Source organism: Cydia fagiglandana, chromosome Z, assembly GCF_963556715.1.
Source record: "Cydia fagiglandana chromosome Z, ilCydFagi1.1, whole genome shotgun sequence".
NCBI lineage: Eukaryota > Metazoa > Arthropoda > Insecta > Lepidoptera > Tortricidae > Cydia > Cydia fagiglandana.
The window spans coordinates 32,101,697-32,129,305 of NC_085959.1; the positions used below are offsets into that span (position 1 = coordinate 32,101,697).

The 27,609-nt window shown below is 37.5% G+C and overlaps 3 protein-coding genes across 3 annotated transcripts in view; 2 read left to right on the top strand and 1 right to left on the bottom strand.

Annotated features, from left to right (window-relative positions):
• LOC134679071 (nicastrin) overlaps positions 1 to 27,609 on the bottom strand; it is a 246,892-nt gene that overhangs the window by 113,099 nt on the left and 106,184 nt on the right. The window lies entirely within an intron of this gene.
• Positions 113 to 5,970, top strand: LOC134679485 (transmembrane protein 43 homolog). Its single transcript, XM_063538416.1, has 8 exons — positions 113 to 328; positions 1,163 to 1,267; positions 2,448 to 2,674; positions 2,762 to 2,955; positions 3,134 to 3,309; positions 3,774 to 4,002; positions 4,882 to 4,987; positions 5,200 to 5,970. Exons 1-8 carry the CDS (start codon positions 323 to 325, stop codon positions 5,291 to 5,293), a joined length of 1,137 nt encoding a protein of 378 aa, XP_063394486.1. The 5' UTR covers positions 113 to 322; the 3' UTR covers positions 5,294 to 5,970.
• LOC134678262 (beta-galactoside alpha-2,6-sialyltransferase 2) lies at positions 11,982 to 26,957 on the top strand. The gene is made up of 5 exons (XM_063536745.1): positions 11,982 to 12,769; positions 20,982 to 21,079; positions 25,367 to 25,512; positions 25,810 to 25,940; positions 26,262 to 26,957. Exons 1-5 carry the CDS (start codon positions 12,046 to 12,048, stop codon positions 26,507 to 26,509), a joined length of 1,347 nt encoding a protein of 448 aa, XP_063392815.1. The 5' UTR covers positions 11,982 to 12,045; the 3' UTR covers positions 26,510 to 26,957.

The window sequence follows — 27,609 nt, forward strand, 5'->3', positions numbered from 1 at the left end:
TAAATTGATTTACGTTTCTACTTTAAAGCTTGAGTTAAGTTGTTACTTTTGGAACAACACTACAATATAAAAAGTCTAGTTCGTCGAAATCGGCGAGATAGAATTGGCAGAAGCAAAACTGTGAGACGAAAGTGACGAAACATTTATATTTATTTGTAACTGATCTTGTTTTACGCTGTCGGTTCATTTTCATATCACATATTTCCGTTTTGTACTACATATCATTTAATCTTCGTGTGTACCTGTTCAGCAGGTTATTACAGCGATCGACAGTTTGATTGCATCAAAATAACGCCGTAATAATATTCAGTTAGATAAAATAATGCCGGTAAGCATACCTGTGAAATATTTGGCTCTCACCTACACAAAGTATTGTGGAGGTGAGAGATTTCCTTCTGTTTATTTACCAACTCATGTCATACTCTTTGACACCGGGTAGCATCGCAACTATCTCCGATATACTTAAGAGATTCTCATACTAATACTCATTTACTCATCTTTATTGCATATCACATTGTATCTTATCCTATTACATAGAATAGTATACAACATGACACCCTGTAGGGCACAGCAAACACTTTATTCAAGAGGAGATTGAGTTTTTGTTTGATAAGTAGCGATTCGCCCCAGTTTCCGACGGTCTACACAAAACCTTAACAAATTATACACCTAAACCTTCCATAAGAATCACTCTATGGTTAGGTAAAAACCGCATGAAAATCCGTTCAGTAGCTTTTGAGTTTATCACAAACATACCTACTTACAAACAGATCTTATTGGGATTTGTTAGGTTTCTTAACTATGTTTTCTACTGAGTAATATTTCATACATAAATTTCAAAACACATTGGTTGAGCTGTAGTTTGAACATTTTGAACCCACAATCTCTGATATACTTAACACAATAAAGGCTGATTTAGACGGTGCTAGAACTCGCATGCGAGTTCCATTACATTGCAGTATTTGATTGGTTGGCCGAATTGGAAGCAACCAATAGTCCCCAATGTAACTAAAATCGCATACGAGTTCATGCACCGGCAGCCCATATACCGTTGTTTAGTTATGATAATTTTTTACTAACCATGTTCCTGTGTTTCCTTCAACATGGAACTGTTATTTTCTTTTGCATATGTGATAAGACATTAATTTTTTTTTATTTCTAGCTGGATTATAATGCAGTCAAGAACCAGTTTAAGCAGACGTGGCTGACTACTCTCTTGAGTCTCGTTCTTTTTGCAGGTGTAACATACTTTCTGTTATGGGCAGAGGTAAATCATTGATTAGTTTTTATTTCATACTAATGTCTTCTTTAGTGACTCATCTCAAATATTATTCTATCTCTCATAGGTTTAGTAAGATTTAATTTAATTTTATAGCTATGAAAGTGAATTGCTAAAAAAGTGTAGATAACACATGGAATATTCACAAAAATATGCAAATAATTTTTTATGCACATAAGCCTAGGGGGTAGGCCCCCGCGCCCACTAAGTGTCAACGTGGACGGCGCCGTCCTTCCTCAGGTAAACAGCACCAAGTTTCTGGGCGTGACGTTGGACGCGGCCTTGAAGTGGAACGTGCATATAGATGTTGTGTGTGGCAAGTTGTCTGGTGCATGTTTCGCATTGAGCAGATTGGCCCGAATCTTGCCCCACCAGCAGCTAAGGACTAGCTACTTCTCGTTATTCCATTCGGTGATGTGTTACGGTCTAGAATTCTGGGGCACAGCTGCGGAATGGCAGCGTGTATTCATTTTACAAAAACGTGCAGTACGGATTATATCATACGCTCCACACGGAACCCCCGCTAGGCAACTCTTCATAAATTGCAATATAATGACACCCACGTCACAATACCTATTTTACATAGTTAAATATATTAGAAGTAACATACACCAATTTCCAATAAAAATATTTAAAAGTGCACGTATTACACAAAAACACAACAATATGTTGGACTCGACATGTTGTCGACTTGCTAAATCCAACAAAATGGTATCCGTTGCAGGGCCAGGTATCTATAATAAACTACCCGACACCATTAAAAATATTGAAAATGACCTGACATTCTACTCCGAATTAAAAAAATGGCTAACTAGAAATGCATTTTATGACATGTCAGAATATAATAATTATGATTTAATCGTTACTTAATTTAATATTTTATTTATTTGAATTGTATTGATTATTTTTATATTGTTTTATTTTATTTTAATGAATTGTAATTTAATTGAAATGGACCTAATTAATGAATAACCCTTTTGACATGTAAAGTTTGTAATTTTATGAATAAATGAATATGAATATGAATATGAATATCCTGTACCTAGTGCATCACTATTCCAGTGCATGATTGATCTCAGCTTGGGCCTAGTTCTCATCCATCTCAAATCCTTTAAATATAAGTAATTTGTTACTATGTGAAAATTTAATTATGTTATATGATTTCTAGAGCCATACTATCCAAAGCAGTTTGATGCTGGAGGAGCTAGTGTCGTCAGCAGTAAGCATTGATGTGCACACTGCCAATGATGCAGCACGGTATGAAGGTAGAGTTGTGCATGTCGTTGGGCCTCTGCGGGTGTTGGAGCCCATATCCGAGCCTGACTACAACATCCAAGTCCAGGCTGTAAAGCTAAGGAAAAGGGTCCAGATGTATCAATGGATTGAAGAAGCCACGTAAGTGTCATACTACAACCACACATTTTGTACAAATAATCCCAACCTTTTTTGCATTACCTAACTCTTTTTAATGTTTTATTTCAGGGAACAAGATAATTTTCTCAGCGAACCAGCAGAGGAGTCACAGAAAACCTACTGGTATCACAAAGACTGGAGAGACTATGTGGTTGACTCCAACCTGTTCTACATAAGGCCTGGTCATCACAATCCAACTTCTATGCCGCTGTTCAGTGAGACACATATTGCTGAAAGTGTTAAAATTGGCTGGTTATCCTTAGGTATGATATTTTTTCGTTTAATATCAAATAAAACGTAGGGTAAACTGTCAACGTGTCAACTGAACTTTAAAGTATTGATTCCTATTGTCATGAGAAAGTCACCACTTGCATATGAAAAGGCCAATCTGTCCAAAAAGCACCTGACAGTAAATTACTATTTTGTGCGTATGTTTTTCAGGTGTAGATGTAAAGAGAAAAGTGAATGATTACTACGAGATCTGGTCAGACTCGCGGCCCGACCGCGCTGATATAAAGCTGCACTCTGGCTTCTACTACCACGGCGAGAGCGCGCTCCACCACGAGGTCGGCGACCTGCGCGTGCACTTCTCCTACGCCGGCCGGGAGGACGACATCGTGAGTGTGACAGGGACCGATATACAGACATCTCAGTTAACATTTACAACAATAACGTCTGGGATCGTAGACAAGATACCAATAGGATCTTTAACAAAATTCAAAAGCAAAATAAGGCGCATAACTTTTCTCTTTCATTCTGATATTTTTTTCACTTGTTCACTTAACGAGTTGTCATGAACTCAAGGTGTCTTCAGGCAGGTTGTTTTACTTTATAAATACTTGTCCTAAAAAGGTCTAGTGCCCGGAGATGATTACTTGAAAGTTCACCGGGCGGGCGCTCGAAGCGTTCGGCGGGGCGTGCAGCGTGGCGTCGAGTTCACAAGTGATTTCAGCAGCGTGCACTAAGGCCGCTCCTATACGTTTGCATTTGTTTAACATGCACGCCGCACGCCCCGGCCCGCTGCACGCTCAACTCGAGTGGCCACTCAGGTCTTATACAAAAGTATCCAATATGATTACAGTATACAGCCGTCGGGATAGTGGAGAATGGTGTGCTGCAGTCGTACAGCCCGGCGGGGTTCCCCGCCGCCGACCCCATCTCGGTGCTCCGCAAGGGTTCGTTCAGCCTAAAGCAGCTGCACGAGCTGGAGAGCCGCGCCGCCAACGCCAACACCTGGAAATACCGCGTGCTCGGCTTCGTGCAGGTGTTCGCCTCCGCCATGACGCTGCACCCGGACTGGGTCACTCTGTGTAAGTAAACTACAGTCTACACTCCTCGCTGAAATAATAATACTGCCCTGCAAAGCCAAAGAGCGCTATCTAAAAAGAAAATTCATTGCTAATTTATACTTTAGTTTCTATTACTGAGAGTTCCATTTTCAAAATAATTTGTTTTTGAGATAGCACTATTCGGTTTAGGCTCACTTGCACCATTCCTCTAACCCGGAGTCAGGCGTGGCTCACTCCGCGATTTCGTCGCTTTGCTACAGGTAGCTAAAAGTACGTCCGTTCGACCCCAATTTTGGGGTTTGCCATAAGCCGCGCGTGGCGCTGTCGCCACCTAGCGGCCATATCTGTGCTGATCGTGACAGACGCGTTTCGATAGAGAGTGAGTCTTCTGTACCTAGTACTAATATTTATTCTGTGCCGGAGTTAACCAGTTAAACCTTGAGTTGCCATGGTTACCAATATAATTTGACACTAGGTTAACAGTTTAACCGTTTAACCTCAGGTTAGTGGAATGGTGCAAGTGGGCTTTAAGGGTAGGATAATAAACTGAAATAATTCCGCGTCACTAGCGAGTTGGTCTGCTTTAGATTGTGCCTAATGAGCGCAACTACTGCAAGTCTCTTTAAATGTGATAGCGTTGCAGCCATTTCTACTAAAATCTCAAACGCACCTTCTGTACCACAAGATTTGAATAAATGGTCTTCCGTACTACGATTGTTTTCCTCTTCTGATGATAATTCATCCTCCAAATAAATTAATAAAGCTAAATCAAAATCAAATTCCTGCGCTTAATTTTTCATAATTTCAGCCCCTGTGGGTGCGCCTTGAAATCCTTCAGTAATCCTTCTCCGGTTCGGTTTACGTGCCTATTCTGAAGTTAACGGACGTGATTTGTTGCAGTCTTGCAGTGGGCGTGGATATCGAGCAGCCTACGCCGCTGCACCAGGGTGTGGGTCAACCTGGTGCTGTCCTTCTCGTACACGCTGCTCGTCACTTCAATCCCATGGTAAGTGTTGATATACATTGTTATATATTGATATACTCCTATGTGTCTGTCTACTTCATAATACGAAGGACTCTATTGAAGTTCACTTTTCAAATGGAGATGGCTGGCTTGAAATTGGGTTTTCTCACCTGAGTTTAACTTTCTATTTTTTTTTATCACGAATTGTTTCTAGGCAACCTATGATATTTTCATGTACGTTTCTGTCTTTACAGGTTAGTGCATAAACCTTCTTTTGGGGCTATAATGCTTGGTGGAGCCATGCTTCCGATACTACACTACTCTACTTTGCTTAACCGCCGCCCGTAAGGTCTAGCAAAGCTGAGTGAAGAAAAGCAAATTGGTACATGGAATTGCCATGTTTCAGTAACTTTACAGGTTGCTTAAGGTCAGTGGGCCACAAGGCAGCTGGATAGTTGAATTAAATGTTGAAACATATTAAATTTGTTAAGCCCGAGCCATATCCTCCTAAGGCCCAGCCATACAAATGTAAAACCCAAAATATGCCACTAAAATTCGAACCTACAGTGTAGGAAATAGAGTTGATTTTGCATTGTTGGAAAATGGAACGGAACAAAGCAAAAGTGACTCTGGTCCAATTGGATAGGATTTAAATTTCATCGAACTGGAGCGGTACTATAGGTAGGACCTTGGGCCTCAGGACGATATAGCCAAAATGTTTCACCTCAGCACGTAGTCGAAATGTGTTGTTGATAGCAATAGGCTTATGACACAGTTATTCTTTAAAATGCCGATTTGTTAGATTTGTTGCGAAATATAAAATATTGAGCGTGGGCCTCAGCGCGGGCCAGAGTGCTAATTCAATTCCGAACTGTTGCTCGTAAAATTGACAGTTAAATCACGTGTAAGCAACATAAAGTTACTTATTATACTCTAGAGCATAAAGTTAAATCATGTATTACGACCCTTAATTACTTAGCAATAAAGTCCAAATTCTGCCATACAAACTGCCATCCCTGGTGGCACGCTCCCGGCCGGCGCGCCCCCTACCGGGCCGCCCCCTACCGGGCCGCCCCCTACCGGCCCAATACAATTTTCTTTAGTCTTGAATACATACGTTAAAATAACTATATAAATAATATTTTTTCATCTCAGCAGATCGAACAAGGGTACTTTGCTTCTTAAAAACAGTGAGCAAAATGCCATTTTGCTCACTGAGTCATTGTGTCTCACTCAGTGAGCAAAATCGCATTTTGCTCACTTAGTGAGACAGTATGAGTGAGCAAAATCGCATTTTGCTCACTGAGTGAGACAAAATGTCATTCAAGTGACTTTTATAGTCAAATGTCATTTCAACATGCGGGGTCTAATACAAGTTCGATATACTTGGGTTCTATTATCTCTGTCCCTCTAGGTATGTTCTCACTGCTTAGGGTGAAAAATTTTGTGTACTACACGAGATCAAAGTTATTTACATCTCGTGCGCTTTTGAATCCCTTACTACGCTCAAGATTCTAAATTAGATTCACTCGCTACGCTCGTGAATCTATTATAGAATCTTTCGCTTGCACGGTACTCAATATAAGCACTCGAACAAATATCAAACTTTGATCTCTTGTTGTACAAATAACTATTTATATTTTACTCACAATCGAAGTGAAAAGTAGAGTGTATAACTCAGGCATAAATGTCCATTTTTATCCTCAACCGCCTGCAGGTAAAATATATACAAAACAATACATTTTACATGGTTAATTCACAATGGAATTAATTAAGACAAATTTAATGTCTTAAAGCTTAATACATATCTATTTTTTTGCAAACCATCCTTATCTTTTCAAAAAGTGTCAATTACTATTAAAGAAATATATCCAAAACCAAAGATGAACTAAGTATTATCTTATGCATTAATTTAAAATATTTTAGTAATACAATATAATACCTAATCTCCTTTTTAGTGTTCCGTGGCGAAAATGGTATAAAAATATTTTAAAGCGGCACTCACATGTAAATAAAGTAAAAAAGAAACATGAGAAAGAAATCAACGGCATATCATTTGATAGATTAACTTTAAGGTTTCTGAAAACTGAAACGTTTCTTGATTAAGAGTGGTATTCCACCTATCTAATTACTTTGTCCATTGTGTTTTGCGTCTCACATTTTACTTGAATGAGAGAGTGAGACACACTGATATTAGACAAAGAAATCGGACAGGTGGAATATCGCCCTTAGTGAATACTTTTGAAAATAATCTAGTCTAAAAAAATGTGTTTTCCCTCTAATCTTTGAACGTATAAAATTTCGAATAAATTAAAAAATATCGTCGGGTGACAAGCAAAAGTCACTAAGTACTATCAAAATATTAAAGTAAAAATGCACTTTATTACACTTGTAACACGGTTTAATGTTCAATAATTTCAATGGTGTTAGTTAGTGACTTTTGCTTGTCACCCGACGATATATATATATTGACAACAAGGTACGGTAATCCTCCATTGTGTGTGACCCGACACGCACTTGGATAGTTTTGTAAGTGAAACATTTTGCGGGCTGACAGACTCCTCTCAATTCAAAGCACGAATATTAAATACCTAAATATAAAAGATAGGTATATCCCTGTAAGTGTAATTCAACAAAATATACCAGGTGATATTTCTTTCATTGTTTTAATTAATCTTGAATTTTGGAAGGATACAATGTTTATTTGGAACAAAATGCACGTAAGTAATTCAAAAGTCAATAAACACCGCGTAGTCGTTCGGTAAATAAATAATACCGAGAAGTGACGACACGGATGAACGTGTACACATGTGTATGTGACTTTTACACATGGTACAATATGTATTTAAATGGAGAACATTTTTTGTTTTCTTTCGTGTTCCTCGGATAACAAAGAAGCAAGCACGACAAATGACATTGTGTGTGTAAAATGTGGACTATTACCTGTATACTACCCTAATGACCCTAATGGATAAATTGTATCTAACTATTATAAATAAATAAAAAATAAATTGCATTGACTAACTCACACGAACAAACGATACAATATCCTGATGTACTCGTAGTGTCCGAATAGTTATTTTTTTATTATGTGAATAATATGCAGTTTGAAGCTGTTATTAATATCTAGTCATTAGGTGGATTAACTTAATATTAACATGTCTAGTTCTACCCATGTATATTAAAATATATAATTCTATGTTCATAATTGGTAATTAAGTATAGAATATAAATATATAATATTGTTCATGACGGAGTATTAGTACCTAAATAAAAAAGGCTGCCATTGTTTACAAATCTTTGTTTATTCGTTGGTTTTTATGTTTTGTATTTGTTTTAACTAAAATAATACAATACTTGAAAGACTGTGTACAATATGAACCCTAAACATGCTAAGAAAATAATCAAAGAACCTGCAATAAGTGACACTTAGTTAATGTAATTTTTCTCAAAAATGGACGGCAAAGTCGACTTTGCCGTCTAAAAAATAGGTCGCGAAGCGCGTAGTTTATGGTCAGTCAAAAATTAAAAAGTTAAAAACATTGCAGTCTCGATTTTGGGACTGCAATGTTGCATACAAATTCCATTATTTGTCGAGTTCCAAACTTTTTAAAAGTTGAAATGACCATATCAAATAAAGGCACAGGCCCATTAAACAGCCAAACAGATGATTAGTACCGCGACTATTTAGATGTCTCAAATAGGTTGGCGTATTTTTGGCAGAAAAATACACTTCTATTTTTTTATTAAAAAAAATAAAAAGGCGGCAAGGGCTTTTTTCTGTCAACATATATATGTAAGAACGTTGCTTTTGTAAAATATTTCTATGATATTTATATTTCTTGCACCATTTTTGAGAAAAGCACTATATATGACTCGGCTGGAAGGCTACTTGCTGGCTTCGGATTCAATTAAACGGACTCCCAAGGTCGTCCGTTTAAAACGAATCCTCAGCCTGCAAGTAGCTACTTCCGAGCCTCGACAATAATGTACTATTTATTACTTGGCTATATTTCGTTTTTCACGGTCACCTCACTGGTGGTGGCGGCGCGCTAGTCCATACTTGAAGTCGCGATAGATGTATGGATTCGCGCGCGAGAACGCATTACGCAACTCATGCTAGACCGACTGATTTACTTTATTTTACATACTTCAAGCTTAAAGTAGAGTAAGTAACAGTAACACATTCACTGCCAAGAACACGTTTTGTGTGTTCATTTTGTATTGGAAACGAGGTGCTTGAAATAATGTTCTACGTAGGTAGCCGAAAATAATGGTTGTACGCCAGTTACATATCTGAAATATCCTAAACATACCGAAATATATTAAATAATGGAAATACAAGTTTTAATTTTCCTCTATTAGTACACATTTTTTGACATACATGTTACAATTGATATTACTTTAGGGTGGCATCACATCTATCAGCTCGTTAGTATGGAGATGCGTACGCATCTGAAAGCTGAAAGCATGCCTACGTCTTCATACTAATGGTCGGACAGACAGACAGACGCACGAGTGATCCTATAAGGGTTCCGTTTTTCTCCTTTTGAGGTACGGAACCCTAAAAACGAATACATACTATACATTTTTTAAAAGTTCCTCTTGTATTAATTAAATAAAGGCCTGTGCACACCGGCTTGTGCGTGACGTGCACGTGCTAAAATGTTAGAGTCGCATACGCACACGTCACGCAAACGGTGTGCCGTCATAAGGATCTATTTACAGGCCTTAATCGAAAGAACAAACGAAGGGGTGTAGCTGTAGGTAATATAGGTACATCACATTGTGTAAAAATATTTTCTATAATGATTAATAATGCCTAGAGAGGAGAATGGGTACTTTTCGTTTATATGGAGATGGAGACAAATCTTAAAAGTTTTGAAGTATCTTTAATTTATCAACACACTCTACGCACAATACTCTTTTACTTAAATATTGAAGCCAAGTTAGCATGGCTTCGGTGCAATATCACTCAAATTAATGATAAAAACGAACCAGATTTAATTGTTAACCAATCGCCGTAGTTTCTAAGCCAACTGTTAATAGATAAGTATTCGATGTAGGGCTATGCGGGTCGTATTAGAGCTATACAAGGCGGAGGAGCGGCGATGTGAGGATGCGTTTGCGTTCCCAACTTCCCATCTCGCATCTCCCGATTTAAGTTTTAGCATTTTCCTCTTATGATCCGATTTTATCTTCGCGCACCCCTTTGCTACCTCGACCTCGTGCGGGATATTTACTGGCGTCTTTTTCTTTAACATGCATGGCTAACGCCGTCTATATCCGAATTACGACTAGCACGACCTATAAATATGTGGCGCAAAACAAGCGAAGTTGTAACTTGCAGAACAAGCGAAGCCCCTTTCTAAAGAAAGTTTATTAAGAAGTATCCGTTAGTACCTATTACCAGTTTCAAGCTTTAATGAAACCGACCCCTGAACTGATCGTGGTAGCACGGCTCTGTATACTCGTACAACTAAAATACAAGGGCCAGTTGCACCAGTTATTCCCACCTGTTACGATGGAATGTTTTAGGGATTTTGTGTCCCAGTAGTTACCACCAAAATTTTGTTAGAGTTTAATAAATAAAACAGTATACGTACATAGTATAAAGTATGTAATTGAGTGGTTTTCTTTAAATATACTTAAACAATTTTATTATTTGTAAAAGGCACTAATATTTTAACAGTTTTACAAGTTAGTTTAAGTTTATTTAATTCTTGAGAGTGCTTAATATATCTCGTATGTATGCGTTTAACCATTCGCCACAACAATTAGGTATGCCTTAAAAATTGTCCGCCCAGTTACTTCTCTCCATATGTTTTGATACCTCAGTCTTTCGTCAAATCTCAGATGAAGAAATCCATTTCCTTAAAATGACCCTTACTAAACATATTGTAGGGCATGAATATTTATTTAATAAATCCGTTCAGATGTGAAGCGTATTACACCTCTCTTTTTGCATCGTGGCTTAATAATAACGCCTAATTTAAAAACACTGTTTATTGGAATGCTATTGCTATTGGAACGCATTCCATCCTCCTTTTATTGATGTTAATGTTTTATTGTAGGCATTCAGAATATTTTTCTTGCATCTTTCACATTCTTTTCTGCCATTTTTGTGGTTATATTGTTTCGTGGTTTAAAGGTACCTTTTTATAGTTTTTCGTAAATAATTCGTAAACGGTATATAATATTTTTTATAGCAAATTATATGTAGATTACTTATGTATGAGAAAAAATTTTGTTAAGGGCCACCGTTTGAGAGTTATTTAACCCACCGCATATATTAAACACTTCCCTACAACTATGCTAAAATTCGCTTATATACCTACTAATTATTTCCCCTATTTTTCCTTCGTTTGGTGGCCTAAAATCTTGTCATGCATGGTATACAAACTTGCACGCCGTATAATATTTCTATTGATACTGTATATTGTATTGCGTTATTGCATCGTATATTGTAGTTATTACGTTTACTGAATAAGTAGGTAGGGTAGGTACATGTTTATAGCGTCATGATTCTTATTTATTTCAAGTGAGAATCAATATAAATGTTGTATAAAAACTTATAAACTAAAATTATACTAAATTAATAAAAATAAAACTTAAACTACAATAAAAAATCGCCCCTCGGCAAGGTTCCGTAGACGCTGGCAGCATTACCTCGCTGAATTGCAATGCTTATGCGTTGTGCGAGGAAGCTGCCAGCCCTAATTCTTATTGTATGTCAATTGTTGAACACATTTGACATGACAGGTTGGTTGTTTTTGAATCCCTTTAAAATTAACCCTATTTTAAATATATTCTATTGATTATGGTTTAATTTTAATTATATTATGACCGAATAGGTCATTTTTATTATATTTAGGTAATATTTGCCGAATTATTGGGGTTAGTGGAGCAAGATAGGTCATTCACACGGTTTGACAGCGCTGACGCGCAGGCGCGCTCTGTCCCCGGCAGGTGCCCGCTGACCGGCGCCCAGCGCCCAGCTCATCAAATCCCGATCTTGTCTCAAATAGTCCTTTATTTCGCGTGTCACCTTCACCCGTGGTCATCCTGTCTCGTCTTACTACTTTCCGTGAACAACTAGAATGAAAGTGATAACCTTGATCGTAGTTCTTATAATTCCATTAATTGTTATAATAGGTTACGTAAATATACACATTATCAACTTCTGGAGAACCTCTAACCACACGCCTGTAAATATATCATCTTTGTTGAACCGAGGTGTTCAGATTGTTTCAACAACAGCTCTGAACGTACCGAGTAATAAACTAAACGTCGATAAAAAACGCCGATCAGCTGTCGCTCCTTATAAAAGAAACAAAATTGCAAAGGATACCCGCCAAAACAGATCAACTGCTCCGACCAACGTGATCAGGAAGATAGAAGGCAGCCCTAGATTTCCAAACATTCATGATGTTGTATTAGAACTAGATAGCACCAAGTACTTTTGCAACGATTCGGAATCTGCGGAATGTGCTACTCTCACATCTATATTGGGGGAATCGATTCAGAAGGAGTTGACCAGAGTATTGACCTATGACAGTAATGTATTCCGCTCTGGTGTGGCGAAGGTGAACACTTACCATGTGCGATTTAATGGCTCATATGGGCAGCTGCGGTCGCGAGATGAGGTGGTGTGCGCTCTGGGCCGGGTGCGCGTGCGTACGGTGACGGGGCAGGAGGCGCCGCTGGCGCAGCACGGACTGGCGGCGCCGCCCGAGCCGCTACAGCGCGGTCGCCGCTACTCGAAGTGCGCCGTGGTGTCCAGCGCTGGTGCACTGCTTGGCTCCCGCCTCGGAAGCTTCATTGGTAATTATAATAATAACTTCTTTCTTTCCTCACTCTGCAATGCTAACACAACGGTCTAACATGCATCATATAATATGGCAGACGATATTAATATCACTCGACTCTCGCGATGTAGGTACCTACACCTACTGATTAAAAAGAATAGAGTTTAGGAAGAAGAGCAGTACTCTGTTTGGTCAGTTGATATTCGCTCACTGGTATACCATTTAGTTCAGTTATGTGGGTCTTTTCTTCCAATCGTTATCCCGGCATTTTGCCACGGCTCGTGGGAGCCTGGGGTCCGCTTGACGACTCCCCTGATTTGACGTAGGCACTAGTTTTGACGAAACCGACTGCGATCTGACCTTCCAACCCAGCCTGTATTGGGATTAGTGCAGTTCCCTCACGATGTTTTCCTTCACCGAAAAGCGACTAGTAAATATCAAATGATATTTCGTAGGTACATAAGTTCCGAAAAACTCATTGCTACGACTACGAGCCAGGGTTTGAACCCGCGACCTCCAGATTGCAAGTCGCACGCTCTTACCGCTAGGCCACCAGCGCTTACAGTTAGTTCAGTTATGTAGGTACAGTCAGCAATACTATTAGCTTAGCACCTTTGCATACAAATTTATATTTAGAGAGGTACCTTTTCTCTGCAGCTGACTGTACCTAATGTAAAGTTTAATTTCAATGGTAGGTGAAAATTAACGAAAGTTCGACTATTTTCCTAGAATGGAAGGCTGGCTAAGACATTATTTATGATCACCGCATAAAAAAATAGGTACTACATGCTTGTGATAGGCGTTTCCGACTTACGGTATCAGCAAGGTCATACTTGCATGACGAATATATATGCGGCTTATATGTTAACCTTCTGGTCGCTAGAATGAGGAAGTACCTGATGAGCAAGTGAAAGTGACTAATAAACCCTTTGAGCGCCAAAGGACGCGTATAGATGCCCGTGTGATCAGCACCACCATGACGTGAATACACGTCAAGAAATAATAAGCCAATTCTAAAATTAAAAACTTTACATAGGTATATCTTTCTGTACCTAGATTTATTGCTTTAAGTCTAGTTATATTTATGTACCTCTAAAGCTTTAATGTCATACAATAAGTGTAACACTTACGTCGTTATTAAATACGTAAGTAGGTAAGTCGCATGCGTTTCGAATAAGTCTTCTTGTCGGTTTGCCCTGTGTTTTTGAGTCACTTTGTTCATCGCCTTTAGATACTACCTACGACGAGTATACTTACTACCTATTACCGAGTGAATCATCGTGTTTTCAACTTAGCAATAACCGTATTTACGTATATGCAGCGCTGTTTGAGTATATGTATGTAAGTATTTCGTTAGACACTTCTATGTTTGTATACAGTTAGTGTCCTCAATATATCTTAGTAGGTAACTAATCTGTGTAGGTATATGTTACTTGACTAGTTTTTGTTGGGGCAATAGCCCGCAATTAGCGCGAATTTGTTACTCATGCACAAAGACGACATTACACGGGAAAAATCCTCGTTCGACAGCTCACAGAGCCGTACGAACACGACCCCTAACTTGATACCTTTGCCTATGGATCCTGCGATGCAAATTATTTGAAATTAAATTGTTGAAATTTTTATTAGGTTACCTATAGCCTATTGACCGAACGTGATCGGTTCAGCCGTTTTTGAGTTATTGCAAAAGTGTACGTCCGTCTGTCCGTCTGATATAAAGGATTTTGGATATGTCTCCAAATGGTTATATGGAAAGAAAACATTTAAAATAATCTTACTTCAGTATGTACAGTCATCAGCAATAGTATCTTACACAACTAGGGCCGCAAAAATATATGATGCGCTCTTATTGCGCTCCAAATAAGAACGTGTCACATATTTTTGCGGCCCTAGTTGTGTAAGATACTATTGCTGATGACTGTACCTATAATTAGAAATTAGAGTAAAAAATACGTTTTACAAATTAAAGTAATAACGGCAAATTTTTTATTCTTTCTGACCCGTTTTCGGATTTGAGTTAATATCTACCTGTAGAGATGTATCTACCTGTTACATCAACATGTATATAAAAGGTGTTGGCAGTGCTATTTACCGTACATGCTAGTGTCGGTGTGGACGGTGTTATAGTGGTTGGAGGTTGCAAGAGCGCTAGGTGATCGACCGAGCATTGTGCACTTATCATTGGATCTGCGCGTGCGTGTGCTTTGTAGCCACATTGACATGCGCGACCAAGCCTCTTCGCCGAACGGCCCAAATCGTAACACGAATTACTTGAATTATTAATGTTCAAAGGACTTCACCGATTACGCAGTCGAAAAGGAAACAATCCAGCTATTGTTAATGTTATTATCTCACGCGTCAAACGATTGGCTTATCCTGGTTTGTGTTCAAGCTGCGTCTTAGTCTCTGTTAATGCCGATATCGTAGGTAGTCGTTATCTATCTGCGCCGATGTGGGATCTGCGATGGTTTATTCATGCTCTGCTCTACTAGGCTCGTACTGCTCTGAAATGCGCGTCAGCTCGATATTATGCTGATATGGTAGTTGATTATGTACCGGCAGTTTATAAACAAATGCCGTGGCGCCTTCACTTTTCTGTAAAACCTTCGCGTATCGCAAGGGAAATCCATTTAATGGTGCGAAAGATATTCCGCCGATAAAAGGATGTATAAAATAAAAAGGCTGATATGTTATATTACAGTTCCATGAATAGATACAGTGTACTCGTAATGTGTAGGTACAGTCGCCATCAGATATATCGGAGCGGCCAAGGTGTTCACAATATCTGAACACGCACTCTAACGCCTCGACAATAGAGGCGTGTTCAGATATTTGTGAGCACCTTGGCCGGTCCGATATATCTGATGGCGACTGTACAATGTACACGATTTGCTAAGTTCAATTATACCTACGAATTCTTGCAGTAAAGAAGAATGCAGCGGGAAGGAAGATACTTACTGAGGACTTAATTAACCCGTTACAGTGACAGGTCGTGATAAATATGTATAATATATCTCACTCCAAAATTATGGTCTAGCCGTAAATTGATTAAATAATGCCTCGTTTCAAAGCCTCTGGTTCAAAGCGGAATTCACAAAAGCTACGTCAAATGATGATATGGGTCAAATTACTCATAGTCAGTTTAAAAATCGTATGCTTTCCTGTAAATCGCACGATGACGCACTAATGAGGTACTAATCGAAAAAATGAACTGCGCCTTCATAAAGATGCATTATTGTATTTTCATAGTTAAATTAAAATTAAAAATAGTTATAACTTTTACCATCAATTAATGTTGCGTTAACATTGTAGTCACAAAGTCATAAAAGGTAGTTTCATCATTGTCTCATCCTGTATAATATTAGTAATTAAATTAAAATAATTATAACAATAACTGTGGGATATATTGTTCTCAGAAAATGTTTGACGTATGTAATACCTTACGATTAGTAATACTTTGTAACAACTTGCTTTTTTCAAAATGTTATTATTATTGTACCTACGTCCGGACGAACAGACAAACAACAAAGAGATCCTATAGGGTTCCGATTTTTCCTTTTGAGGTATGGATCCCTAAAAATGCCTAGAAAATAATAACCGAGGTAACTGACACTATATTGTACCTAATTCTTAAATCCCCAAGACTGTGTGTTGTTGATTTAGAGCCCACTGTGCGGCAGACCAAAGGTAAAAGTTAAGATGATTCATAAAATAAACAAAATGGACGGAGACTGTTAGTCATGCAGTAACCGCAAGTAATGTCATTGTCCTTTTTCGAAAATGTACCTACCTACGCTGATAAAACAGGTGCTTTAACCAAGAAAATTATTCTTAAATGCGAAAGTGTAAATAATGTTAAGAGCTGGATCAGAGTTGCCGCAAATCGTGCTCAATGGCGTGCAATAGGAGAGGCCTATGTCCAGCAGTGGACGAGAGTAGGCTGATGATGATGATGATGATGATGATGATGATGAAATAATGTTAATGAATTATTAATATTTAGGTTCGATATTTTGTACTTATGTTTTGTTTATATTCCTTGCAAACGAAACAAAGTCTAACCAGACAGTCCAGAAATCGCCAATATTATTAAAATATTACTCAACCAATGACACGTGGTGAGTATGGGAGTATGCAGTCGCCATTATATATCTGAGCGGCCAAGGTGCTATTAAATATCTGAACATACGCTACATTTATGTGTTGATAATAGAAGCTTCGTTCAGATATTTGTGAACACCTTGGCCGCTCCTATATATTTGAGTGCCTACAAATTTCATTGAATTTTTATATAGTGGGTACCATGCATTTTGCGGAGAGCTTTTTACCTGTGCTTATTATACTTAGGTACATGATGCTTACATGACACAGATGAAATGGTCCAGTTTGTTTTATGTAACGTAAGTAAATAGGTACCTATCTTCTGTTTATTCTAAGAGGTACCTAAAACCTCGACAGAATTCTGATAGGGGAGCCGGGGTAGGTATTCTGATTCTGCATAAGTTGTTACCTCTTACCAAAATTTGTAATAAAGGACCACATAATGTTTCTAATCTTTTTTAATAGTCAAAGATCTGACAATATATTACGAAGTCTTAATAAAATAGATATTTCTCTAATAAGGCATAGCGTTCTTGACAATCTTGACTCATACTTGCATGATGCTTGTCATTCCGTATCAGGTTTAATTTTGGTAGCTAACTGTACCTACTTGATTCTGACTACTAATAATGAAAAACAAGTTCTGCGTTCCTGGTTCGGTGTCAAAACATCAGCTTACAGTTCTTGTTAGTCTCTTGTGCTTTACTTTTTGTTCAAACATGCTATGTTTCCGCAGCACCTTTCATGTTTGCTTGTATTATTCTCACAATTCTTGAAGGTAACGAAGCCTTAATCTAAAATTGTTTATTAAATCTCGTCCAAGGTACCTGGCAGCCCAGGGGCAATAAAGGAGTTAAATGAGAGAGGACGAACACTAAGTTCTTGTTGCAATAAAATTGCTATTCAGTATTATGTTTTTTGTAGAACCTTCTATCCTACTCTGTGAAACTGGAAGTCTGAAATGTTGGGACTTACCGTTTTTGAACAGATATGGGTGGTTAACTATTTATTACTAAATAGAGCTAATTAAAGTAGAAGTACTCGTGCTCGACGCTGCACTAGTATTCGACATGGGCACTTTATGTCAAAGTGACAAGGATTAAATTTGAATACAGAAAAATCTTCGCCGTTCAAATTTATCCTATATTACTTTGACATAAAGTGCCCATGTCGAATATTAGTGCAACGTCGAGCACTAGTACTTCTACCTTAAGGGGCCCACTGATTAACTGTCCGCCGGACGGTATCGGCCTGTCAGTTAGAACAAAGTTTTGACAGTTCCGAACAACTGACACGCCGATACCGTCCGGCGGACTGTTAATCAGTGGGCCCCTTTATAGAATAAGTTAGTAGAGTCGTAATAGTATTGTTTGCGCTGCGGGGCCCGCGCCGCGGAGTGGAGTCATCAACCCACGCGTGCAAGGGCCGTGCATTATTCATACGAGGCGCTGGTCCTATTGTGCTGCGCTGAGTTGCTCAGACCGCTGCTGCGATTTACTGTGTGATCACAGGCGAAAGCAGAATTATGCCGTTTATGTATGTGCCCGTCTATATTAAACCAGTACTTACGCATAATAACCGCATACTAGACGATTAAAATATTGGCTACCACATCTACTTTGGTATCTTTCAGTTTGACATGATACCTATGGTTAATTCCAGATAGATTTAAATAATTGTTCCTAGATAATGGGTATTTCCTATGTAGGTATCTACTCTAGTATATTTATATATAATTTTTTTTATAAGAAATAATATGATTGTGGTAGGGTTTGCATGTTGAAGCGTGATATGTCAATGTATTACATACATTAATTGCTCGTGTCTTTAGGTACAATAAATCTTTCTGCTATAAATTAGTTGACCAATGACACATCACGGGTAATATTATGATAAGTACGCAGGCGTGTTGCAATCGCGACACGCTGTAAATTGCCGCCAGACAATAGAATAAGTGCGGCTTCCACGCACCACATACATAATTGAACAGTTTTATTTTCCATTAAATTGTGCTGGATTGTCTCGGCATTTTCTTTGCTTTCGTGGCGACGAGCGCGTGACTGGCCCTGCTGATGTACGAACAATAAAACCTTCTTTACAGTATACCATAACCACTTAAAGTTATTTTTACAAGCTTTTATGTGTACTTTTGTCTGTTAAATATCTGATTTTATCAACTGTATTCAAGCTTTATACCTACCATTGTTATTAAAGGTAAACTGTATTTTTCCTGTATAGCAGATTATAGGTGAATCAACTGCACCATGGTAGCGTCAAAACCACCAGACCAACCTCAAACAACTTCAAAGGAAACCAGAACACACCCAAAGTCTGCTGTGTCACCGAATTAAGTGTTATTTGGTTGCTGTATGCTTATATGTAGTTGCTGTATGTAGAAGGTGCTTACTTTCCAGTCGATCGCCTCTTAAGAGTCACACGAACCCGCCGCCAAAAACATTTAAAACCAGTTTTTATTTATTAACTAGCAGTGGATTATACCTCGACATTACTTTTCTCATTTATTGCCATGGTTACTTATCCTGGGTCACTATTGTTACAACATACTTAGTCATTTAACGTTTAAATTCACCAGATATGCATTTTTGTAGTTACAAGCTTTAGTGATCAATAGGAGTAAGCTGCCGCCACACCAGCTCGTAAACGTAAGGCTCTTTTATTCTTCAGCAACTGACGATAAAGTGGCATGTTATCCATAAAAATGGCAAAGTTGATGCAAATTTTGAGTTGTTTCCTGATGTTGGCTGGTAGGATTGACTTTTAAATGATGATTTTGAATGATATAATATAAATGATTTAATAGCGCTCATTTGTAACGTTTTACAATTAGTTAGCTTCCTCGCATATGTGTGGCGAAAAACATTGTTTCACTCGGTAACAAAGTCTGTTTAACCCTCGTGCCAAGAAACCCTCGTAACGCTCAAGATCCCACTTTTTGAACCATTGGTTACGCTCTTGGTTTAATATAGTAATATTTCGCTTGCTCGGGTATCAATAGTAGTACTAGAGGTTAAAATGCAACATTGCCCCGTAGTAAAACGAATAACTATTGAATGCGCACGTAAATATTATGAAACAAATTTAGTAAAATATATTGCTTTTATTACAATGTACTTAATAAAGACGAGACCTTTTAATAGGTGGCTATAAAAAGTAAGTAAGTAGGTTAAAATTTCCTAATCACAAAGGGAAAATTAAGATATTCAGTGCGTCACTTTTCAAGGTTCGTCGCGACAAATAACAATGCATCTCTATTATTATGTTCTATTTTTTTTGGGTCTGCTCTCAATTCGAGTTTTGCAATTTATTATTTTAACGTTAGGCATAGTTTTAAACTGATTGGGCCTTGCATTGACCACAACAAATAGATTTTTTTGTCACGATCGTCGTGATTGGAAATGGTTGTGGCGGTAGAGAAATTAGTCAGCAATACTCGGAGGTTTATAATACTCCTGTATGAGAACAGATAAAGGTCTTATTAGTATAAAAGTTTGAAAGGTACATGTGTCCTTATATAAATCGTCTTTTTATTGTATAGCGGAAGTGAAATCACCGATACGGGAAATCCGATTGAAGCAATAGTTAATATTGCAGTTTTACCGCGGCCAGCCCAGGAATCTGTGTACACGTACAGTCGACGTTATAGATACTCAGGAATGTTTAAATTTTTTGGCTTATTGTAACGAAGTAAGTATGGTGCAAAAGTTTACCTAAATATATTCTTGACGTCGACTGTACAACATACATATGTGATTAATAAGTCTTTATAATGATCAAGTTTATTCAACGTAATGTACATTTTCAAAAGCCGTTTAGGACGCTTGGCCATTTCATGAATTCAATAGCGTTTAAGTATGCACCTACCTCATATATAAATATAGTACATTCTTACAAAAATTGACTAAGATAAAATAAATACTTACATAAAAATAAGTACATACCATACCTAACTATTTCAACACAATTCAGGTAACTTGGTCATAAAAACTCTTAAGGCGTGCAATAGGCTTGATTGGCTTGAATCTTGTATATTTTCGTTGCGATGTTTTCCTTTAATACCTACCCGCCTTACCGCATGCTATATTTTTAATGCATTTTGTTTTATATAGACTCGCACGATATGGTCGTACGTTTCAACAACGCACCTACCGAAAACTACACTGAAGATGTCGGCTCCAAAACAACTTTTCGTATCGTTAACTCACAAGTAAGTATTATTTGTATATGTGGTTATTTATACTATTGGCTCGATTCGGGAAATGAATTAGAGATTAACTAGATACGATATAGTAAAGATATGTGACATTCCACGGCAAAAGGTACCTTATGGCGGCTGGCGCCGCGATTCGGGAAATGAATTAGAGATTCACTAGATATAAAATAGTAAAGATATGTGACGTTCCACGGCAAAAGGTAACTTATGGCGGCTGGCGCTTACGTCGCATAGCGCCGCAGGCAATAATATTGGAGCGGCGTTAATAATAGCGTAAGCGCCAACCGCCATAAGGTACCTACCTTTACCCGTGGGACGTCACATATCTTTACTATATCGTGTCTAGTTAATATTTAATTCATTTCCCTAATCGCGCCTTTTATTTGTATACTGCGATGTGATATGATATGAGCCTTTTCAACCAACTTCAAAAAAGAATAATGTTACCAATTCCACCGTATTTATTTGTACATATTTATGTTAGCTAAGAGCTCCGGTGTATTATAGATTATAGAAAATATCTAAATAGAGTTTGTTTGTTTTTTTTTTTATTTAAAAGTATTACCTAGGTACCTAATATATTTCGTTTCGGGTTGGTCCCATGAAATTTTTGGCAAAATCTAGTTCTGATGATGGGTTCCATGAGGAATGGAAGGAACTCCTTTAATTTTGAGAGATTCAGATCCTGACCTTGAAACTTGAAACGTAGTAGGTACCTACACTAACCGGAGCACGAAATTTTTTAGTGACATGACCGAGTCTCGCAGAATGCTGTAATTAATTATTTATTTTTCTCAAACATGCAATGAAATATTGATGTTATGTTCCTTATAATAGGCTGCGAAGTATGACGTTTCAGGTTCGGCTAGGACAAGAGGTATTTAATGGAATTTCATACAAATCTTGCAGGCCTAGGCCGGCAAAGTCCTCTTTTTTAATTTCCATTTCACAGATATTTGTGACACAGCATCGTGGCATTCAGCCATTAAAAAAACTAGAGGCAGTATTTGCTTTATGGTTCGTAATGACACTCTACCACTACGCCTATAAAAAAAAAAAACAAAAAACAATGTTTGCTACAATTTGCAGTTTTATTTGTATAAAATCAACATGAACTTAATAAATAATACATTATTAACCAAATTCTGTAATTTTAAATTATAAATTTAACTACACAAATAAATACATTTAAAATATTTCATCTAAACGTTAGCGGTAAAAAGGTCTACTCAAACACGCGTAGTTATTTTTTTAATTGTTATGGAGGCAAAGTTGAAAAATTTTCATTCTGTATTTCTGTTTTATTGGATTTATGGTGCGTTGTTGATTTTTTTACTTTAATATGAGTCCCGACAAAATAACGAAATTAATTTTAATTGTAATCGTAGGAGTTGGAATTGGCAGCGTAACCAGGATTGATTTTAAATAACTTGCTGCGTCTGCCGCCAAGTCAAAGACGAAGTATCTATATGGTTGCTTATGGCAATTTTGTTATTTTAGAATCTAAGAAAAATGGCTTACAGTTTATTAGAAACAGTTTTGTGGCATATTTTAAAGAAATGAAAGTTACTACAAAATCGTGAACACTGTGGAAATTATACTTATTTTCTCCATGCATAAAGCAACGATGTATGTGAAACATGATATCAACATGAAAGACTATGTAAACTTATGTGACGAAAACGACAGTCAGACGGATACAAGGCGAAAAAATCAAAGATACATGAAAATATACGGGTAGTAAAAATACACGACTCGTGTAAAACATACGCGTGATAAAGATAAAGGTACGTGTTTAGTTGTTATATTTTGGGTGTAGTTTACTTTTAGTTTTTTCTATTAATAAAACTTGGGTTTCGTGGATTTTTTATTTTATTTATTTCATTGCATGTTTGAGAAAAGCACTATACATACCTCGGCGGGAAATGGGGTTGCCCGCGCTCAGACCTATCCGGCCTCGCTTCGCTCGGCCGTCTATATGTCTTCGGCCGGCAACCCCTTTTGTCCCGGCCTCTGTAGTAATGTACTATTTAATTATTTTTTCTCAAACATGCAATGAAATATTGATGTTATGTTCCTTATAATAGGCTGCGAAGTATGACGTTTCAGGTGCGGCTAGGACAAAAGGTCTTTAATGGAATTTCATACACATCTTGCAGGCCTAGGCCGGCAAAGTCCTCTTTTTTAATTTTCATTTCACAGATATAGTGACACAGCATCGTGGCATTCATCCATTAAAAAAAACTAGAGGCAGTATTTGCTTTATGGTTCGTAATTACACTCTGCCACTACGCCTATAAAAAAAAAAACAATGTTTGCTATAATTTGCAGTTTTATTTGTATAAAATCAACATAAACTTAATAAATAATACATTCTATAATTTTATAATTTTAAATTATAAATTTAACTACACAAATAAAAACATGTCATCTAAACGTTAGCGGTAAAACGGTCTACTCAAACACGCGTAGTTATATTTTTTAAATTGTTATGGAGGTAAAGTTGAAAAATATTCATTCTGTTTTATTGGATTTATGGTGCGTTGTTGATTTTTTGACTTTAATATGAGTTCCGACGAAATAATAAAATTAATATTAATTGTAATCGTAGGTGTTGGAATTGGCAGCGTAAGCAGAATTGATTTTAAATAACTTGCTGCCTCTGCCGCGAAGTCGAAGACGAAGTATGTATATGGTTGCCTATGGCAATTTTATTATTTGAGAAACTAAGAAAAATGGCTTACAGTTTATTAGAAACAGTTTTGTGGCATATTTTAAATGAATGTAACTACAAATTCGTCAACACTGTCGAAATTATACTTATTTACTCCATGCATAAAGCAACGATGTATGTGAAACATGATATCAATATGAAAGACTATGTAAACTTATGTGACGAAAACGACAGTCAGACGGATACAAGGCGAAAAAATCAAAGATACATGAAAATATACGGGTAGTAAAAATACACGACTCGTGTAAAACATACGCGTGATAATGATATAGGTACGTGTTGGTTATATTTTGGGTGTAGTTTACTTTTAGTTTTTTCTATAAATAAAACTTGGGTTTCGTGGATTTTTTATTTTATTTATTTCATTGCATGTTTGAGAAAAGCACTATACATACCTCGGCGGGAAATGGGGTTCTCGCTTCGCTCGGCCGTCTATATGTCTTCGGCCGGCAACCCCTTTCGTCCCGGCCTCTGTAGTAATGTACTATTGTAATTATTATGTTTATGGACTGTTTGTCTTAAGTATACGTTACATTAACAAAAAGCAGTAACAGACGGGCGTACTGGACCGCGACCTTGGTACGGTACGAGGCCTGTTCGATCGAGTGGAAGGCGGTTAAAGACGCAGCTATGAGTGAAAGCGAGAAAGAGCTAAGCTGCCCGGACCAAGGTCGCGGTCTGATACACCCGTCTTTTAGCACTAGGAAACCATGTTTAACTCTTTGACCGCCACAGTAATCATTCATGAAGGCACGACGGCGGAATGCCGTTACTACGTCGTCAAGTAGACCAATGCCGATATCTTATTTACAGAACTTTTTAGGCCACGCATTTGGACTTTTATTAGCCTGTCCATTTTTCATCTAAACTTAATTCAGTAAATATCTTTGATTCAGTATTTATCCATGCTTATCACGCCTCCGTATTGGACGACGCATGTTAACGCTAAATAGTTACACTTGCGTTTTGACTCTGATCCAATATCAGAATACGAGTATTGGATTTATTATCAGGTTCTATTTATTTACGGGTCATACACATTTTAGCAAACTCGTTCGCGTCTTTCCTGTAGACATTGCAAAGTTAAGGATAGCTAAAGCAAATTTTTACGCGGGACCTTTACTGGTGGGATTTATTGTCCACAGAAGTGACCTTTTTAAAATGTGTTTGACCCTAACATATAATTAAATTACATAACGACTATCAAAATACGTAGTTTAGAAAAATACTTAAGTACCTGCTTGACATTGCATATTTTGGTTCAATGTTTGGAGATTTGATGTATTCAGAATATGATAGTAATATCGTGCTCCTGTTATATAACGAATTGCATCCATCATTTGATCATTCTGTCCAATATTTGCAACCAACACCAACCTTAATTTAAACCTTATTTCGTTGGTGGTTGGTTCTAGAAGAGCAAAACCGAAAACTGTCTTTAAATGCCGAACCTTCGGCCATACTGTATTTAACCATTACTACTACTGAGTGTTTCTACCATGAGTGTAGCTATTGACCTAGAGACTGTGTTTGGTGGTTTGTATCAGGTTGTGGCCAAGACTGAATACAACTTCCTCGAGGATCCTCTGTATTGTAACACTTCGATCTTAATATGGGATCCTGCTAATTACTCTTCGAACCTGGATGACTGGTACCGGGCACCTGACTACCCTCTGTTTCTCGTGTATAAGAGGTTGGTATTTAAGGTATTACACGTAGATATTCTATATTCATATTTGTGATTTTTAAGATCATGACTGGGATTGAATTTCAAACAGTATTGAATCATAAATATATATTCGATATGATAAAAAGCATCAAAGTTTCGAAAATGATATTGTTTTTTCCTTACGTTTGTTGATCAAGTTACAGAAAGATAAGTAATTCGTACTTCGTGCACCGCTGCTGGCTGCTTCTTTAAAACAGGGATAGATTTTATATATTTAGACCAATTGAAGAATTTGCCTTTAGATGACTTGATCTGTTGCAGGTTTTTGGAGTTAAATCCAGATGCTGATGTTCACATATTGAATCCACAAGTACTATGGGAGTTATGGACTTTGTTACAAAGAGCCGCACCCAGGCGAATTCGAAAAAATCCTCCATCGTCTGGCTTCATAGGTATTTGTTCATTATGAAGTTTTAATGTACATTTGTATTGCTTTGTAGCGATATGTGCCTACTTACTAGGCTAGGTAAAAGTAATTTCTTGTTCTACCTTATGTAGTAAAATATGTATGTATGTGTGTGTTGTGCTTATGTGTTATAAACTTGTGACCATCCCTGCAACAGACTGAACTTGTTATATGCCTATGCGTATATGGTTGCGTCCCTTTCGTTTCGTTTGGGAACAGGGACCTCCAGCTTCGTAGGCATTGTCACTACCGAATACCGACTAGGCTAGGACGCAGTTAAATATACATAGGATGTTTTTCTTTCTAGGAATATGGTTCGCAGTGCACCGCTGTGCGAATGTTCGTGTGTTCGAGTATGTGCCTAGCTCGCGCGCCACCACGCGCTGCCACTACTACTCTGCGCATAAAGACCGCCATTGCACGCTAGGCTCTTGGCACCCGCTAGCTCAAGAGAAAATTCTTGCTAATCTGATGCGTAATAACTCGGATTTCGATACCTATCAACGAGGATTTATTAATATACCGGGAGTAGAGGCTATTGACTGCCCGGATTGATTAGAGGTTTTACGGTACGGTGTCATACTTTTAGGCAAACTGATAGAGTTTGTTCTGAAATAGAAGCGTGGAAGAGGCGTAATGCAAATTTTGAGTCGTTTCTTCAGGGTTGGCTGGTAGAATATACTTAAGTTCTGACTTTGAATGATAAATATTTCGCAGCGTTCATTTGTACTTGATTTTTTGTTTTTATACTTAGTATTTTTCTCGCGTTGGTATTGTAAAAAATGATGCGTTTCACTCGGGAGCAAAGTTTGTTTAACCCTCGTGCCTTGAAACCCTCGCAACGCTTACGATTTCACTTTTAGAACCAGTCGTTACGTTCTTGGTTCAAGTTCGGATTTCGGGTATAAGCACGAGCGGTTAAACAACTACTTTGCCCTCTTGTAAAACAAATAACCTTTAAATAATTGTTATACAGAGTTAGTACATGTATTATAAACGGCTTTCAACAAAAGAACATATATGGTTATTGTATATAATATAATAAATAAACATGCCAAGTTTAACAACGATATTTTTTTAACAAAAGCTCCCATTCCTTTGTTCTGTTACGAAAATTTAGATGGCTTCTCCTGAAAAAGAGCCGCTTTACAGATCCGACATTGTTATAATTGGGACCGCCGCTGTAAATGCGCCATTCACTTCTTTGTTTCTTATTGCTTTACGTGGTTACGTGATTTTTATTTGACAAAGATATACCTAAGTGCGGATATAGGTAAGTTCGGATAGGTCAGTTATCTATAAAACTACGTTATTTTTGATTAAAAGCCTTCCAACGCTATTTTATTGGCTTCCATATCACACGTAAGTCGCACAATTTTAAGTGTCGGGTTGGTTGCATACTTGCATACGTTGAATATAAAGTCATAGTCTGGGACTCTTACCTGGATTTCCCGCGTTTTTATATTTATTATACAATAAATATATATGATTCTATACATTATTTTATATTATGCTGAACGAAATATGGTTGGATTTGAATATACATATTTATCCGTAATTTCCCTTCCAGGTTAAGTGTGAACTAAATTGATCCGAATGTATGGAATAAACCAATGGTTCTAAAACACTTTATTTAATATGATAGATTATTATTA